The sequence below is a fragment of the Emydura macquarii genome, unplaced genomic scaffold, assembly GCF_026122565.2.
Source record: "Emydura macquarii macquarii isolate MOO-44397 ecotype Brisbane River unplaced genomic scaffold, CSIRO-AGI_Emac_v2 contig_1230, whole genome shotgun sequence".
Lineage (NCBI taxonomy): Eukaryota > Metazoa > Chordata > Testudines > Chelidae > Emydura > Emydura macquarii.
The window spans coordinates 22,012,921-22,030,090 of NW_027131367.1; the positions used below are offsets into that span (position 1 = coordinate 22,012,921).

Sequence of the window (17,170 nt, forward strand, 5' to 3'; positions counted from 1 at the left end):
TTGGGCCAGGGGAGAACCCAACAACTTGGACTCCTCCCTCACCTGATGACTTCACTGCTTAACCTGTAACCCTCCCACCTCCAGGCAAGTCTTCAACAGCAGGGTGAAGCAAAAAGAAAAGCGAGGCTGGACAGAGACAAGACTGATATTGAATGGAGGTGATTCAACTGCTGGCACATCAGGAGTAGCCAGCTGAGCCCAACTCCTTTTCCTCACAGTGAGGAAGGAATCCTCCTGTAACATGCTAAGAAAGTTTACCCAGTTAAGGAGTCTATTTGTATTACACTCCCCTGTTTATTCCAGGACACAGTTTTCCCTCCTCCAGTTTTGTATTCAAACAGTCCCCTATGAGACTTTGAACATCTACTTTTACTAGCAACTGTTCAATAAAATCTTATTGCATTTCTTGAAAAATTTTGTATCTGCCAGTTTCATGCTTTCAGTTAGTTCCTCTTCGTATTGGGAGAAATGTTTATTTAAGAGCTATGACCACAGAAATGCCTGATTCAGCAGCATAGCAGTCATGTGAAACCAAGTACTATAGTTTCTAGTGGTATGACTGGCATTTTAGAAAAGTATTCTGTAGATGGATCAACATGCTGTTCAGGATGGAATGGTATTTACCAAAGGTGGTTTTTTACCCCCCTTTTTTTTTTTTTTTTTTTTTTTTTTTTAAAGCATGCCTGGGGAAAGAACTAGTTTAGTCCCAGTTTACTGAATTTTCCTATTTTTATTAATGCATATCACATTCCACTTAGTTTTAGTTACATAAATGTGGAGATTTATTTGTACAACCTTGAATTAAACATAAAACCACAGTGGTATAATACTAATATGTAATTATACTGACCACCAGAGTGTCTATACATTTTGTTCAATATTTTCTCAGGAAGTGTTACTCTCATATTTCAGTTGTCAATATTAGATACACAAGTCAAATTATATGAAAATAGAGCACACAAACTATAGGTTTGAAGTATTAAGCACTCAGAAGCATGCAGAGTTGCCAACTACCAATCCAGGTCCATTTGGCCACACGCATTCTGTAGCAGAAGACCAACTTTGACATAGTGGATAGACCAAGCCTATACCTCAGTTTTGAATGGACATATCCAAAGTTTGAAAAGATTTGTTTTAGGCTTGCTGAACATGCTGGACAATAATGCAAATTGTACCACGAGTTCTATGAAGTCAGATGTAATATCAACATTTTTCAGATTTTTCCCCACCATGTTACAGAAATGCTCTTTCATACTGGATTAAAATATTTTGGATATGAAGCTTCTACTTTAAATGCAAGTAAATACAGCAAAGTCAGAATTTTTGCTGAGCAACCAGTCTTGTAATTTCTTCTTATTCAACTGACAATTTCTTCCCTGAATATTTTGGATGAAGGAGGTTGACAAACATGTGTACAGGAATAACTGCCTCATTAAATCTTCTGTACTTTTGCTTTGTGTGGTGCAAGATCTTTATTTATTAGTAGATCCAATCATACTTCACATGCAAACAGCAACTGCTGATGTATCCCTTTGGAGGTGTCAGATGCCACAGCAACTGGTTTTAACTGACTGATCAACTTCCTTTCTTCTCAGCAACCCCTTGATTATTAATTACACTGATGTTCTGCATTATGAACACACTCAATCCTGAGATATGATTTTTAGCATATGTTTCCAGGCAAGTTGACTGTTCCATTACCAGGGTTTGGGAGTTTTCAGATCCTTGGCATTCTTTTTACCAGGCTCCAGAGTCATGGCAATTACAAAAATGCTTTTGTAAATCTACAACACATTTCACCAAAGCACTTGGTATAGGCTCTTTTCTAAGTAGACTTAGCCAATGTGATGAACATACACATGTAACCAAAGTGTCGTCATCTTGTTCCAAATCACTTTATATTTTGCATCTTTTTGTTATTGTCTGTCCAATAGCTCAACACAACCACACAGTTCATTTGCTAATGTCTTGGCTTCCCTTGCCAGTGTAGCACAGTACTTTCCAGTCTTCAGTTTGCCTCCAGCATCAACCGCTGATACATACACCAGTTTTCCTTCTCTGCTACAACATCACTGGCTCATTGTGCACATTACTTCAGCCATCTTGTATTGTAATAACTGCTTTTCCATGTAATTCTTTGTGTGCTTCCACCCTCAAGACATCAGTAGCTGCATCTAACAGTTCCCCACTACCTGCTTTCAAACGAGGTGTTTTGTAGCCTGGCCTTAAGCAGCTGAGCATACAGCTTTCCAAGCAATAATCAACCACCAAAAAGGGAATATTACAGCCATTAAAAAAAAAAAATCTGCAATTTTCAAGTCTTTTTAGTTTCAATTTTGGCATTGTTTGTTACAAACATGTCCATTTGTGATTGAAAAACTGATACTTCCTCCTCATTGATGTGCTTGACAATGGCAATGTAGTATTACTAGTACCTTCATCCCCAGAGTCCAATTTCAATACTTGCCTATGTTTAGCCAAAGTCAGTGGTTCTAGTGTCTGTTCTCCCCACTGCATTCTGTAAAATGTTTCTTCAATGGTCTGCATTCCCACTCACTTTTTCTTTGCATTTTCTGCATTTAAGACTTTTTGCCATCTTCAAGAATTTTCTCAAAATAGCCATGAATTGAGTCAAGTCATCTTCCACCTTTGCTCACACTGAAATATTCTGATGTGAGTCACTGTACTCCCGGAGTTCAGCTGCAGCAGTTGTACTTCAGCCAGCCAGATCAAAGGACAGTACTGCACTGGATAGTTTGACAGTTTATCTCAAACGGAAACTGAAACATGTGAATCTGGGAATTTCCCTTTTTTGTTTAGCAATAAAAATTAGTATTTTGTTAGCTAATTTTCATTGCTAACAAAGAAGGGGAATTCCTAGAGAGTCAGATGTTTCAGTTTCTATTTGAGGTAGCTAAACAATAACCAACCACTTTAAGTTGAGGCTCTTTGTTTTATTTATATGCCTCAATTAATATTAAAGGGATCATATTACTGCAAAACTATCACCAAACTGCTAAATAATTTTTGTTGGTATACTCTAATTTTACTTTTCCTAATTTCCTGGTTTAAGCCAGTATTTACCAATGTCCTGTCCTAAACTAGTTTTCCCCAGGAAATTGCCAACCCTTTTCCAATATGACTATATGGTCAGTCATCAACTAGATTTATAATACTTTAGAACAACTAACTTGACACTTTGCAAGCAATAATGAGTATGACATAATTAAAACCTGTAGATGCCAAGCTGTGTGTGACGTTTATTGCAAGCTTGTAAAGTGAGCTATTTGAGTGTTTGCAGGATGACCATAAACTTCAGGTTATGTTCAATACATCCTGCCCTATGCCATGGCAGGATATGAAGCTGCACAAAAACTTGGCAGCTCTGGCTGAGATAGACAGGAATGTTTATGAAACCTACTAGGGTTACTTAAGTGTGTGAGTGAGTACCACAAGGTGTCTAGTATTTGCTGGATGGTGCTATGGTGTCTGCGTGTTTACGGGAATATGGACTGATGAGGGGTTCTGGATGATGCTGGATGTAGCAGGGTGGGAGACGCTGGAAGAAAACTAGAGGCAAAATGATGGTGTTAGGAGGCTTGAAAGGGGTGTGCTGGGCCCCTCACATCTTTACATGCCTAAACATCACTGAGCCACCACTTTCACCTCCTTTCAGCTGCCCACCCCTTTCCTGCAAAAAGCAGCAACAGGGGAGCATGCAAGTGAAAGAGGCTGTATGGCAGCTAGAAGATGAGGTACCACAGCAACCCCTGGTGGCCAGAAAATCTCAGCACAGCTAAACGTTTAATATCTCAGAGGGTCTGTGGGAATGCACAAAGGGCTGCAAAATGTGAGACTACTATGCAAGATGTGTAACACTGAGCAGCTCTGCTAAAATGCAATATGCTGACAAGACAAGAATCCATCTTAGTTTCTCTTGCACAAGCAATAAACCCTTTGGAGAAGGGTGGCTAATAAAAGCCAAGGATTAGGAAATATAACTAGTACTGAAGTAATGACTGATTCTTGTTAGCCCTCAAGAAAGCAAGATAATCAAAAACTGCACACACCACAGAGAAGACCTGGTAAAACGGTTTAAAAAAAACAAAAAAAAGTAGTTAAATAGGCTTAGCTAACTACCAAGTGTTTTCCATTAGCTTTATAAATGGATTTAAAGTGAAATGGAAGGTTTTTTTTTCAGAAGAACAGATTTTATATTACTCAGTTCCTTTCTGCAGCAGATTTTTTGGCAATGCTACTGAATGTGGTCTACCTTCCCCCACTAAAACAAATGCTTTATCTTCACTTATTCGTTCCTCACATCATGCACCAGCCTCTCTTCAGTTTCCAACAGGCAGCTGGACAACATGATGCAACACACACACACACAACAACAACTTACAAATTCCTCATGTTAGGCTTACCACACAGCTGGTTCTGCTTAGACAGAAGTGAGAACTGACTACCAGGGTACAAAAGATTGTGTGAATCTTCCAATAAACCACAGGGTTGATCATGCAAAATATTTGTGATTTTAATTACAGATGTAATAGGTCTGAGAATAGGTGCTCTACATCCTTTACACAATATGGAGAGAGTGCTGTGCTGCTCCCTTAGTCTTTTCAGCCTGACAGCATGTTACGCTCTTTGCTACACACAGTATTGGGGTTTCCATTTGAGAAAGTAAGGCTACTCAAACGAGAGATTGCTCGAGCTACTTGATCGTCTCTTTTGCAAAAAAAGAGTGCCTTAATTTTAGTTCTAGCCTTCCAAATTCTAGAAAAGTGATTTCTGCCCAAGGACAGACTTACAACAGGCACTGAACTTTACTCTATGTTTCTAATTACTCAGCAACAGTAGGTCTTAAATCTTTAGGCAATAGTAGCCCTTGATTAATCTAAAGTACTTAGTGGTAGTTATACTTACTGTTCGCAGATGAAAATTCTCCCCAGTTGGATTAAAGTCAGTCCTACAGCATTAATGCTAATTTAATACTCAACAAAAGGTCAAGAAAACAAGATGAAAACCAGAACATGTAAATATACCCAAAAATCCTCACAACCACAACCCCCACTTCACCCTCTACACAACCCCAAAGGACCAAGCCACTTACTCTCCTGAGCAACTTCTGAGATACCTCTTTGAAAATTTAGTTTTAACCCACTGAAATAACTGCCATAGGAAAAAAACCCATGCAGTGACTAGAAATAACATATAGCTAGTGTAAACCAACAGTGCATTTTGGGGACAGGAATAGAAGGAAATTGAGTTCTAGATGAACACAAGTGCTAGGGAACATCCCCGAGTTGGCGCTACCATCTCAAGATTAGGACAGTCCTCCATTTCCAAAGGAATGAAAGAGTCAGCAATTAGATGTGTTCTGTAAGTTTTACTAGTGCCTTAAATGAGAACTTGAGTCCCTATGTCAATTTCCTCACTTTCCATTATTTCTCAGCAGCACCAAAACAGCTCTAGCTAGCTCTGCATGTTATATAAAAACTGAGTCTGAAAATTTCAAAATTGCCAAAGGAATTTGGATGCCCTATTCCCACTGACCTGGGCATTTAAACTCCTCCAGGAGCTTTGAAAAAATCTCAGCCTAGATTATTAGCTATAAACTGCTTAGTCAGACAGACTAGTTCCTTCACCACACTTATCTATGTGATTTCATTTATGTAAATAGTTTAATTATATGGAAGTTTAAAGTTTAGTGCACAGCTCAGCATATATTCTGCAGCTCTTCTGACTGTTCCTGCATAATGCCAGCAAGTGAGGAAATTAAAGTAATAGACAGGAAATGGAAGAAGGGAAATGGAAACATCTATTAGTTAGAAAAAAATTGTCTTGCAGGCTACACTTTTAAAAAAGAATTACTTGGTGACATAAGATTAAGCTGCATGTGTTAACCTTGTCGTGTCTCAGTCCAGGGCACTGTGGGATAAGCCTTCTCTGGGAGGAATTCTGGCACTCATATACAAAAACACCCACACGTTTTTCTGGTATATGCTTAAAATATTTCAACAGCAACATGTGTGGCTTAGCAACATTTTTTTGCACTAGTGTTTGTCAGTTTAAAAATATCTTTAATCTTTATAAAAGAAATAAAACCAAAATAGCAACATAACTTATTGGCCAATGAAGCAAATTTTATACACTTTATTGGCTAAAGCAGATAACGCTACTTTGCCTACTATTTTCTTCATCAAGAGGACACATGGTTCAACATAATTAGATGCCTTATACTAATGCAACACGTATGGAGAATAAGCAAGAAAGCTACAAATACCAGTGGATAATCACAATTACAACATAATTGGCATCACAGAGGATGAGATAATTCATATAACTGGAATATTGATATAGAAGGGTACAGCTTGTTCAGGAAAGACAGGCAGGGAAAAAGGAGGAGGCGTTGCTTTGTACATCAAAGATGTATATACTTGCACTGAGGTTGAGAAATAAGTAGGAGGTAACCTGTTGAAAGTCTCTGGATAAGAATAAAAGGGGTAAAAACAAGGCAGATGTCTTAGTAGAGATCTATTATAGACCACCTAACCAGGGAGAAGAGGTGGATGAGGCTTTTTTTTAAAAAAAATCATCCAAAACACATGACTTGGTAGCTGATATCCCCCATCACCACCCAGACATCTGTTGGAAAAATACAGCAAGGCACAGATTAATCAACAAGTTACTGAAATACACTGGAGACAGTCACCTTTTACAGAAGATGGAGAAAGCAACTGGGGAGATGCTGCTCTAGATTTGATTCTTACAAATAGGGAGGAACTGGTTGAAAATGTGAAGATGGAAGGCAGCTGGGTGAAAGTGATCATGAACTCATCATTCAAAGGACTAGCAGGAGGGAAAAGGCAGAAAAAAAAGACAATGGACTTCAAGAAGACAGATTTCAGCAAACTCAGAATTGGTAGAAAAGATCTCATAAGAAGCAAGCCTAAGGGAAGAGAGTTCAGGACAGTTGTTTCTTTAAAAAAAAAGAAAACTGCCATAAAGGCACAAGAGCAAACTATCCCAATGTGCAGAAAAGATAGGAAGGACAATAAGAGATGAGCCTGGCTTTTCCAGATCCTTATGAACCTGAAACTCAAAGAAGAGTCATACTACCAAAAAAAAAAAAAAAAAGTCAAATTACAAAGGATGAATTTAAAAACTAAACCAGCATGTAAGGACAAAATTAGAAAGGCCAAGGTACAAAATGAGATTAAACTAGCTAGAGATATAAAGGGTATCAAGAAAACATTTTACAAATACATGAGAAGCAAGAGGAAGACCAAGGTAACCTTTGACAGGGTAACAGGCTTTGTGGATAGGGGAATGAGATACTTTGACTTAAAGGCTTTTGATACCATCTCACATGATGTTCTCATAAGCAAATTCGGAAAATATAGTCTAGACCAGAGGTTCTCAAACTGGGGGGGGGGGGGGTGAGCAAGTCCGCAAGCTGTCAGCCCCATGCACGGTTGGCAGCTTCAGCCCTTCAGATATGGGCGACTGGAGAGCAGCAGCTGCTGGCCAGGTGCTCTAAAGACAGTTCCACCCACAGCAGCAGTGCTGAAGTAGGGTACTAGGGCACAGGGATGTGGGTGGCATGGCATGGGGGGGGTCATCACCTTTTGGGGGGGTCATTACAGCCTGAAACATTTTCAAAGGGGGTCCCAGAAAAAAAAAAAGTTTGTGAGCCCCTGGTCTAGACTAATCTACTATAAGATGGTGTACAACTGGTTGGAGAACTGTACTCTGTAATTATCAATGGTTCACAGTCAAACTGGAAGGGCATATTGAGTGGGCTTCCACAGGCATCTGCCCTGGGTCTGATTCTATTCAACACCCTCATAAATGATTTAGATAATGGAGTAGAGAGTACACTTACAGAGTCTGCAGCCAATACCAGCTGGGCGGGGTTGCAAGTGCTTTGGAAGGCAGGATTAGAATTGAAAAGGATCTATACAAACCTGGAGAAATGGTTTGAAATAAAAAACAGGTTGAAATTCAATAAAGGACAAATGCAAAGTACTACACTTAGGAAGGAATAATCAATTGCACAAAATGGGAAGTTAAAACCAGAGTCCTGTAGCACTTTAAAGACTAACAAACTTAATTTCTGCAGGCATAAGCTTCCATGGGCTGCAACCCACTTCATCAGATGCCTGGGAAGTGACTCCCTAGGAAGGAGTACTGTGGTAAAGAACCTGCATCACATACTAGATGAGTCAACATTGTAATACTGTTGCAAAAAAATCAAACATCATTCTCAGATGTATTAATAGGAGTGTTCTAAGCAAGACAAGTAGTAATTCTTCCCATCTACTCAGCACTCATAAGGTCTCAACTGGAGTTCTGCATCCAGTTTTGGACAGCACACTTGGGGAAAAATGTGGACAAACTGGAGAAAGTCCTGAGGAGAACCACAAAAATGATTCAAGGTTTAGAAAACATGTCCTACAAAGAAAAAAAGGTTTAGTCCAGAGATGAGAAGACAAAGGGGCACATAACAGCCTTTTACACACTTGAAGATGTTATACAGAGTAGGTGATAAATTATTCTCCTTAACCACCCAGAAATAAACACTGAAGACAGGACAAGAAGTAATAAACTTAAATAGCAGCAAGGGAGATCTAGGTTAGAAATTAGGAAAAACTTTCTGTCAGCGTAGCTAAGTACTAGAACAGATTACCTAGGGAGCTTGTGGAATCTCCATCGTTGGAGGTTTTTAAGAACAGATTAGATAACACCTGTCAGGGATGATCTAGATCAGCAGTTATCATCCAGGGATCCACAGCCCCCCAGCTGGTTTCAGGAGGTTCATTAAGCAGGGCCAGATTTAGACTGGCTAGGGCCCAGGGCAGAAGCCCAGTGTACCACGACTGAAGCCCCGTGCCCCACAAATGAAGCCAGAAGCCTACACAAATACCCGCCCCCCACAGGGCTGAAGTGTCAAGCACCACCTCGAAGCCCTGAGCCCTCCTCCACTGAGCCCTGGAGCTTTTAAGAGCATGTTGGAGGGGAATTCAAAGAAAAAAGGCTGAGAAATCCTGACCTCAGTGCAGGGGGACCAGAAGAGATGACCTACTGAGGTACCTTCTGGTCCTACATTTCTATGATTCGAACTGGCCTTTTTGCTTTATAAGCAGTGGAAAGTGGGGGGTGGAAGATACTCAAGTGTACAGATTTCAGACCAGTTTCCTTCTTTCAGCAAGGCATCACAAGAGTTGGCCTGTGCAGACTGCAGTACTTAAGGTCCTTCTAAACAGGAAATAAATGAATGGGAAAAGAATACAGAAGCAGTTTGACACTGACACTAACTGCCAGCTATACAGACCCTCTGCAACAGAGCTGTCATTGTGCAGTGTAGTGCAGTGCAGTTTATATTACAAGCTTAGCAAAATGGAGTCTTTCCAGCACTGGCGAAGACAATCAATGATTATGCAGATAAGCAAGTAGTGTTAAATTTTGTTGCTGGTAGATGGAAAAGGAAAAAAAAAAAAAAAGTAAAAACCTTCGTTTTTATGATATGAACCGGAGTTATTTTGGAGTTTAAGCCCCATTCGTTTATTTAAACTCTTGGGCCCTACCACTTAAAGTTGATCTCTAGTGAGCTTTGATCAGATTCTAGGACATGGAAACAGAATGTTCCAAGCAGTTCTCCCATCACATTAATTTTGAAATGAAGGTGCAATTTGCACCATAGAAAGACTGGTCTTAAAACAAAGACAGTTGCTTAACGCTACAGCTCAGAGCTGTATAATCCCTCACTTTGGCCTTGCACATGAAATTTACACAAATGCCTTCAGCTGAAAATGTCAACTAGCTAAATTATCCAAAGAGTTGGAGCTGAATTGTATATGGCAGAAGGAAGGAAAGCATTTTATCCCCATAACAACCATTGAACCTGGTTTTATTGCTCATGTCATATTTCCATTTGGTTGGTTCTAAAACCAAATAGTTTCCTCCACTTCACTAATCCCAGGATTAGTAGGCTGATTTCTATAACCATTTTTATTTCCAATATAGAGTCCCTGCATTATTTGAAAAATTCATAAACAATTTGATAGTACAACACTCCAGCCTCATCCCTAACAGATCTAAAGGTAAAAATCCTGTTCTAGACCTCAAGTATTCTACACCACTCCCAAAAATGCCTGAAAAAACAAAATACAGTACACGCACATGCAGAGTAATGAATCATACCCTCAAGACCAACCAATTTTAGCCATTTCAGACCCTGAGAGAGCTTGACAGCAAAATGAAGGAAGAAGGCTGCTCTCCACTAAACAATTCAAGTATGAGAGACAATTACGTAAGTAGGCAGCCGTTAAAGCGCATATAGCAAGTTAGAAATCCAATAGCAGACACTACTGGATGCAAGTGCATGCATGGTGAGTGAACCAGTTCACTTTGCTGAAAGGGAGCAAAGGCAGTGTCTTCACCACTTGTTAGATTCTCCTTAGGTTCCCTAGCAAGACTTCTGACTCACCTGGAGCACGTGGAAACAAAGTTAGGTTGAGGGTGGACACATCTGTACTAAACAAGTAAGTTTTCCAATACATATTTAGAGCAGGGACTCTACCAAGCAAGAGTTTGCCTAGAGAAGCCCTTCCTTGTTTATTATAAACTATTTTCTTTAGCTTGGCATGGCACATAGGCAGTTCTCTACCAAAAGAGAAATGCCTTTTCCATTGTTTTAAGACACGTTCTCCAAGCTTCTATTGCCTTTGTATTAAAATTCATAGGCTGAGTACCCCACATAAAGCTCAGCTATAAAGTATTTGCTCCCCCCACAAACAGCTGGCTCCATATCCAAGACAGACTTCTTGCAACATGTCACTGAGACTCGTTCGCTACCAGATGAAATGCTAACATAGCAGGATTCTGATTTTCAATATGAAAAGGGAACCCTGTTCCTAACTGCAGAGGTCATCTACCTCAACATTAGTGAAGCCAGACAGATTTCATTTAAAATAAATTCCTAAGCCCTGAATAGGAAAATATAAAAGTGTAATAAGAATTAGTTTATCTCCTAAAATAGATCCAATTGTTCAGATGCAATTCCTAAATTTGTTCCTTCTAACAAGAGAGAGACAAATTTTCCTCTTTTGAAACGGAAGACTTTAGTCTGGAATGTTTGCCGGACAGACTACACCTCCAGTTGATACCCTAAAACTGAGGAGTCAGAACAAGGACAATTACTGCAATTTGCAATCAAAGAAAAAACAATTCTCAATGACACAAAGGCATTTTAGACCTTTTTGACATTAGACCTTAGTGGGGACAAGAAGCAATCTACAATAGAAAAATAAAAGTTTGCTAGTACCAGCAAACCCGCCCAGCATAGAGAAAGGCCCAAAAATGTGCTTTTGCCAGTTCCCGGCACAAAATAAGCTATAGTAGGAAAAGCAGTTACTAGTTTGAATTTCCATACCTCCTAGGATCTCTAGTCATGGACCAGGACCCCATTGTTCTAGGCCACTGGTTCAAACTAGGGGTCACAACCCCTCAGGGACTCATGACATGGTTATGTGGGGGGCCACGAGCTGTGAACCCTGACCCTGGTCAGACACGGGCCTGTGAGCTCAGCATGCCGCCACCCATGGAATTGTGAGCCCCAATCCCAGCCAGGCTGCAGAGCTGTGAGCCTCCCTGTTTCCTCCAGCCCTGGTAGAGGAATATGGAGGGGGAGAGCAGACACACAGATACTGTTCCCCCCCATCTCCCACTGTTCCTCCATGCCCCACAAAGAGGCTGCAAGTGGGAGAGCAAGGAACAACGCCAGGGATCCCTGAATCCAGGTCACTTTCCCCATCAGGTGCTGCTGCTCTCTCCCTCCCTTTACACAACCCACATGGGGACAGTGACCTGGATGCAGGGAGCCATTAGCCTCACTCCCCCCTGCCTCCAGTGCCCCCAGGGGTGCAGAGGCAGCATTCTACAGTAATGGGGGTCATAAGTATTTAACATACACGTTTCAGAAGCAGCCTGCCTGCCATCTCTCTCTTGAAGCAATGGCTAGGAATAACTAAATGGAGCCCATTATAGATGCAAAGGAAGTACTGCCTTTCCTTTCAACCAATACAAGCAGCCAAGTATAGTTTGTCAATTGAATTGCTGATGTCTGTACTCCCCAAATCTTGTTTTGCCTGGGCAATGAAATCAAGAAAACAAGACAGCAGAAAGTCCACTGGCTGACACCACTTCCCACCTCTTGCTGAAAGCAGAAAAGTAGTGGGTCCATATAGGTGGAGGATGCTAAAAATCTGTGCACTTGGGTAATTACAATGTACTAAGATCCCCCAAATCTACGGAATTTCAAGCTAGACAGACACCTATAGTTTTTCTTGAAACTTCACAAAGATGCCGTCTTCTTTAGTTTCCCCACCACCACCTTTGGAAAAAGCAAACAATCTAAAGTAGTAGTTCTCAAACTGTGGTCCAGAGAACTGCTTCTATGAAGGATGAATCATTCAGTCTTGAAGCAGTGATACTTCATTAAATCCCAGCAGTTTTTAGTATTGTTGCAGCCGTGTTGGTCCCAGGATATTAAAAGACCAGGTGCGTGAAGTAAAATCTTCTATTGGACCAATCTGTTGGTGAAAGATAAGTTTTCAAGCTTACACACCAAGCTGTTCTCTTGGTGAAAGAGATGAGCTTTAACTCGAAGAAGTTGGTCCAATAGAAGATATTACCTCACCCACCTTGTCTCATTGAATCTCAAATCAGAACTCGGTTTCCAACAGCTCTGGCCAGCTAAACACAAAGACAACATTTCTGCATCTTGTTCAGCAATTGCATTTTTTAGTTTAAGGTTTTTGTTCTTGTAACCATAGATCAAATTTGGAAACACCAAAATTGAAGAAGCAGCAAACAGAGAAAGGCAGAACCAAACATTAGAGTAACCTAGAGATATTAAAGTCAAGAAGGATGGGAGCTGTAGATAAGAAGTGTGTGTGACTAAATGCACCCTTATAGTCACACCCTCTACACTATTGCAATAATAGTTGTACAAAACCTGCTTTGTGAGGTATCATTTGAGAATTGCTAACTCACTGGTCAAGAACGTGATGAAATGTGTGTAGTAACATTACAAGTCAAGTTAAAAACACAAGCTGAAATTAGGTATGAATTTATTAGACAAGCCTGGGTAAGTTACTTTCTTAGAGACAAAGCACAAGCTGATGCCTCTAGTCAGGTGTCAAAGTTGACAGGCCATCACCTATCAAGTGGCCATTCTTTGGCAAGGAAGCGGGGCAAGAACAAACAGATTTGCATCTCAGCAAACAGCTACATGGAACCTCTTTCTCCAGACTCCTTGTCTGTCCCCTTAGTGGGCATGAACTTTATCTAGGGGTAACCCTCAGGAAAATGCATCTAAAAAAGGTGACTGAACTATGAAAGTGAGGGGCAAAGAACACCACAAGTTCTCTCTCCCTATCCATCTCTTTCTCTATCACTTAAGAGGAAAGAAATAGCATTTGGATTTCAGGAGCAAATCCTGCCCGGATATTTGATCAGCCCTGTTGCTGGAAGCATGTGGTAAGAATTTCACCTTGAAGCAAGTCTAGTTTGTTTCATTTTAGTACTAGGAAGTGTTTAATCTTTATTTCTCTTGTAACCATTTCTGACTTTAATGGCTTAGATTTTAAGTGAATACAAGTATAGCTCCTTGTACTTAAACAAACATGTTTTATTCTTTAATTAAAACTAATCCAGTGTTAAAATTCTTGGTAATTCCGTTTAAGGTAACGGATTGTGGTGTATTGGTTCCCTTAGAAGGGCAACAAACCTACTATCTCTGGACTGTCCAGGGGAGGGCTGGACAGTGCAGCACACATTTTTGGGGAGAATCTGGGACTGGGAGAGTGTTGAGGTCACCCTGCAAGTAGTAATCAAGACTGTTGAAAGCCCTTAGAGTGTGGCTGGTGTTTGTTGACAGGCTGCTGGGGTCAGAGTTGATGGACTAGGGCTATGGCAGTACACAAACACTCAGGGTGTGACCTGCTTGCAGATAGGCTGTTTGGTGAGGAGTCCAGGTGGAAGCTACAGCAGCAAAGCATTGAAAGGCACCCAAAGTTGCAGGGCGGGGTGACAACACCTCAGTCTGAATGGCACACCAGAAAGTCATAGCGTGGTACTAATAAACAAATTCCTATATGCAAAGAGAAGGAAGAATAGACAAGATGCAGGGAAACAGGGATATTCGTTATGAGTCGCCAAACTCATTTCATGTACATTTATCTTCATCTTGCCTTTTTATTCTAGAACATTTATGTAGATCATGGTTGCCATAGAGATGTGGAACCAAGATTGGGATGAGGAGATGTGGCAAACACATACACAATCTCTCTTCTCTTTCTCCCATCCCAAAACATGGTTACTGCCAGCATATTGTTGTAGAAGTGTTGAATCTCTACTCAAGTAAAACTATTTGACCAGATAGCAAAACCAATGTTTTCCTGGTCAGAGAGGGCAAGACTGTGTTCAATCCACTAAATGTCCGATGAAGCTAGAATTTTTAACTGGTAAAACAAAAACAAAAAACCCTCACTTTTTTGCAGCATAGCTTGGCCTGCATCCATACTTAGGCCTGGTCTACAATAGGAAATCAGGTCAGTATAAACTGTCACTCAGGAGTGGGAAAAATCTACACCCAAGTGATGCAGTTAAACCAACTTAACCTCCAGTGTAGACAGTGCTACTGCCTCTTGGAGAGGTGGAGTGCCTACACAAACATTAGAATCCCTTCCATGGCCATAAGTAAAAAAAGGTGGGTGAGGTAATAAGTTTTCTTGGACCAACTTCTGCTGGAGAGAAAGAAGCTGTCAAACCGCACAGAGCTCTTCTTCTGGTCTGGCAAAGGTTCTCCAAGTATCAGTGCTAAATGCAAGGTGGAACAGATGGTTTAGCATAAGTAGTAGTACTTCTAAATGCAAGGTGGAACTGACAGTTTAGCAGCTTTCCCAGACCTGAAAAAGAGCTCTGTAAGTTTGAAAACTTGTCTCTCACACTAATGGAAGTTGATCCAATAAAAAGATATTACCTCACCTGCCATAATATCCTGGGACCAACACAGTTACACCAGTCTGAAAGTATCCATTTGGCAACTGTTTCTGAGACCAATTAGTTTTGTTTTCCTGCACACCTTTTAATTCTTATTCTGGTGCCTCCAGAAATACATGTTCCTTAGCATATTAGCACCTCTGGTGTGTCCCAAATATCATTACTACTTAGTTCTGAAGGAAGCCGCTTCTTTAAGTTTACTATTATGCCACTAATTACAATGCCTATCATTCAGTCACAGCAGCAAGTCACACCGTGAAGCCATACTCTTAAAGTCACTTACTGTTCCAAATCCCAAAGAAACTTTCTTTAAAGGTTTAAAGATTTCTATATTAATTATAAGGCAAACTTTAGTCTGACAATAGAGCTTAAAATTAAGAGTATTAAGCAATTCCATATATTTATAACCAAAAAGTAACATTTAAATAGTTCTTACCTTGCAACATGCATCTATATGCGGACTCTGATATTGCATAAATGTGTGGTGGCATTTCATGGCGTTTCTTCCCTCTGTACATCTCAATAATGTTTTCCGAATAAATCGGGAGGTTCTTGTAGGGATTTATGACTACGCAGAACAGCCCAGAATAAGTCTAAAAAAAACCACACCAATAGCACTTTGGTTAGCTATTTTCCTTCACTATTTTACCTTACATTCATATGTGCACTATTAAAATAAAGTCACAGATGCCAAGAAATCTTCATTCTTCCCAAATTATGGGCCATTTCTGTGTTAATCTTGAACATTAGTGATTTAAATAAAACCACCACCTCAAATTATTATCTTGGAAATATTTGTTTGTACTTCCTGAGACATGTAATAACTTATATCCAAAAAAGTTGAGTTATGATAGAGGTGAAATCTTAAGCATTTGGTTCCTCCCCATTCCCCAAAAGCAGGTTTGAATTTTCCCTCTGTTTGCAAACCAAAAACTGCAGCACATGAAAACCACGAAGTGACAGCTTTCCATTTTCACTAAACTTGGACAAAGATAGATCTAATCTACTTTCTGCCTTTGATGCTAAGTTACTTTACTCTAATAAAAGGTGCTATTCATAACACAGCTAAGGCAGTATATTTTCTGGATCAAGCTTGAAAAGCTTATGAAAATTTAGCTGTTCAGGTGCATTGAGTCTACTCATTCAGTTTAGGAAGAAGTTCGGAATTAGTAGCTAATTTCTACAAGATGATCTAGTAATCCTGAACACCTGCATTGCTCCTCTTGCTATACAAGAAGGACTTGAAGTCCTTCCTCCAGGCCATCTCTCTAGATAGTTTGGTGCAGTTTTTAAAGCAGGTAAGTAAAAATTAATCTAATAGTTCCACAACAGCGAGAGCCAGTTATAGGACCTCTTTCCCCAGAAAAGAAAATAGGGAAGCTAGTTGCTAAACGTCCCAGAATAGACGCTCCAAACTCATTTGGTGCAGAGAGCTAGAGTTCATGTTTCATTATGGTCTGTGGGAGAGGATATAAATTCAGGACTCCACAAGAAATTCCTCAGCTGATTTTGGTGGGAGGATTGCAAAGAGAAAACAGGCTTTATGTAGTAACTAAAAGTATTGTTATTCAGTCCCTTACTATCATTCTCAGTGAGAAAAACCTGCTCCCAACAAGCCACTACTACTTGCATCATACGGAAAGAAACAACATTCTTGGGAAGGAGGAGAGTGGACGCATGTCTCCTCTGTTCTTCCTTTTGCATTACCTTCCCACTAACAACTCTCAATTCTCATCTTCCTGGGGGCTTCACTCTCATACCCTTTCTTACTCCATGCACTAGAAGAATAATCAGCAATTCAGCAGTTAATTTTGACAGTTAAGTGTTGTCACCATTAGATTTTAGAGATTAATAGGGAGGAGCCATTCACAACTATTACAGCAAACGTAACACGTTGTCTGCAAACTTAGGGAGATCAGGGTGTGAACAGACCCTGATCACATTTGGTCACATGTTTTACATTGCAACCAAGAGGGAATAGGAAAAAAATTTAATTGAAAGCTGATATTCTAGAGTATATGAATGTGTCATGGAGGCCACATAAATTCATCAAGTAGGCCGTATGTTTGATACCCGTCCTCAAGACATTTGAAAGGCAAGC

At 40.2% G+C, this 17,170-nt stretch overlaps 1 protein-coding gene across 4 annotated transcripts in view; it reads right to left on the minus strand.

Annotated features, from left to right (window-relative positions):
* MYH10 (myosin heavy chain 10) overlaps positions 1-17,170 on the minus strand; it is a 144,076-nt gene that overhangs the window by 107,065 nt on the left and 19,841 nt on the right. For all 4 annotated transcript variants that reach the window (XM_067547761.1, XM_067547760.1, XM_067547759.1 and 1 more), the window contains exon 3: positions 15,506-15,662. In XM_067547761.1, the coding sequence (XP_067403862.1) occupies positions 15,506-15,662 (157 nt within the window). The remainder of the gene's footprint in view (positions 1-15,505; positions 15,663-17,170) is intronic.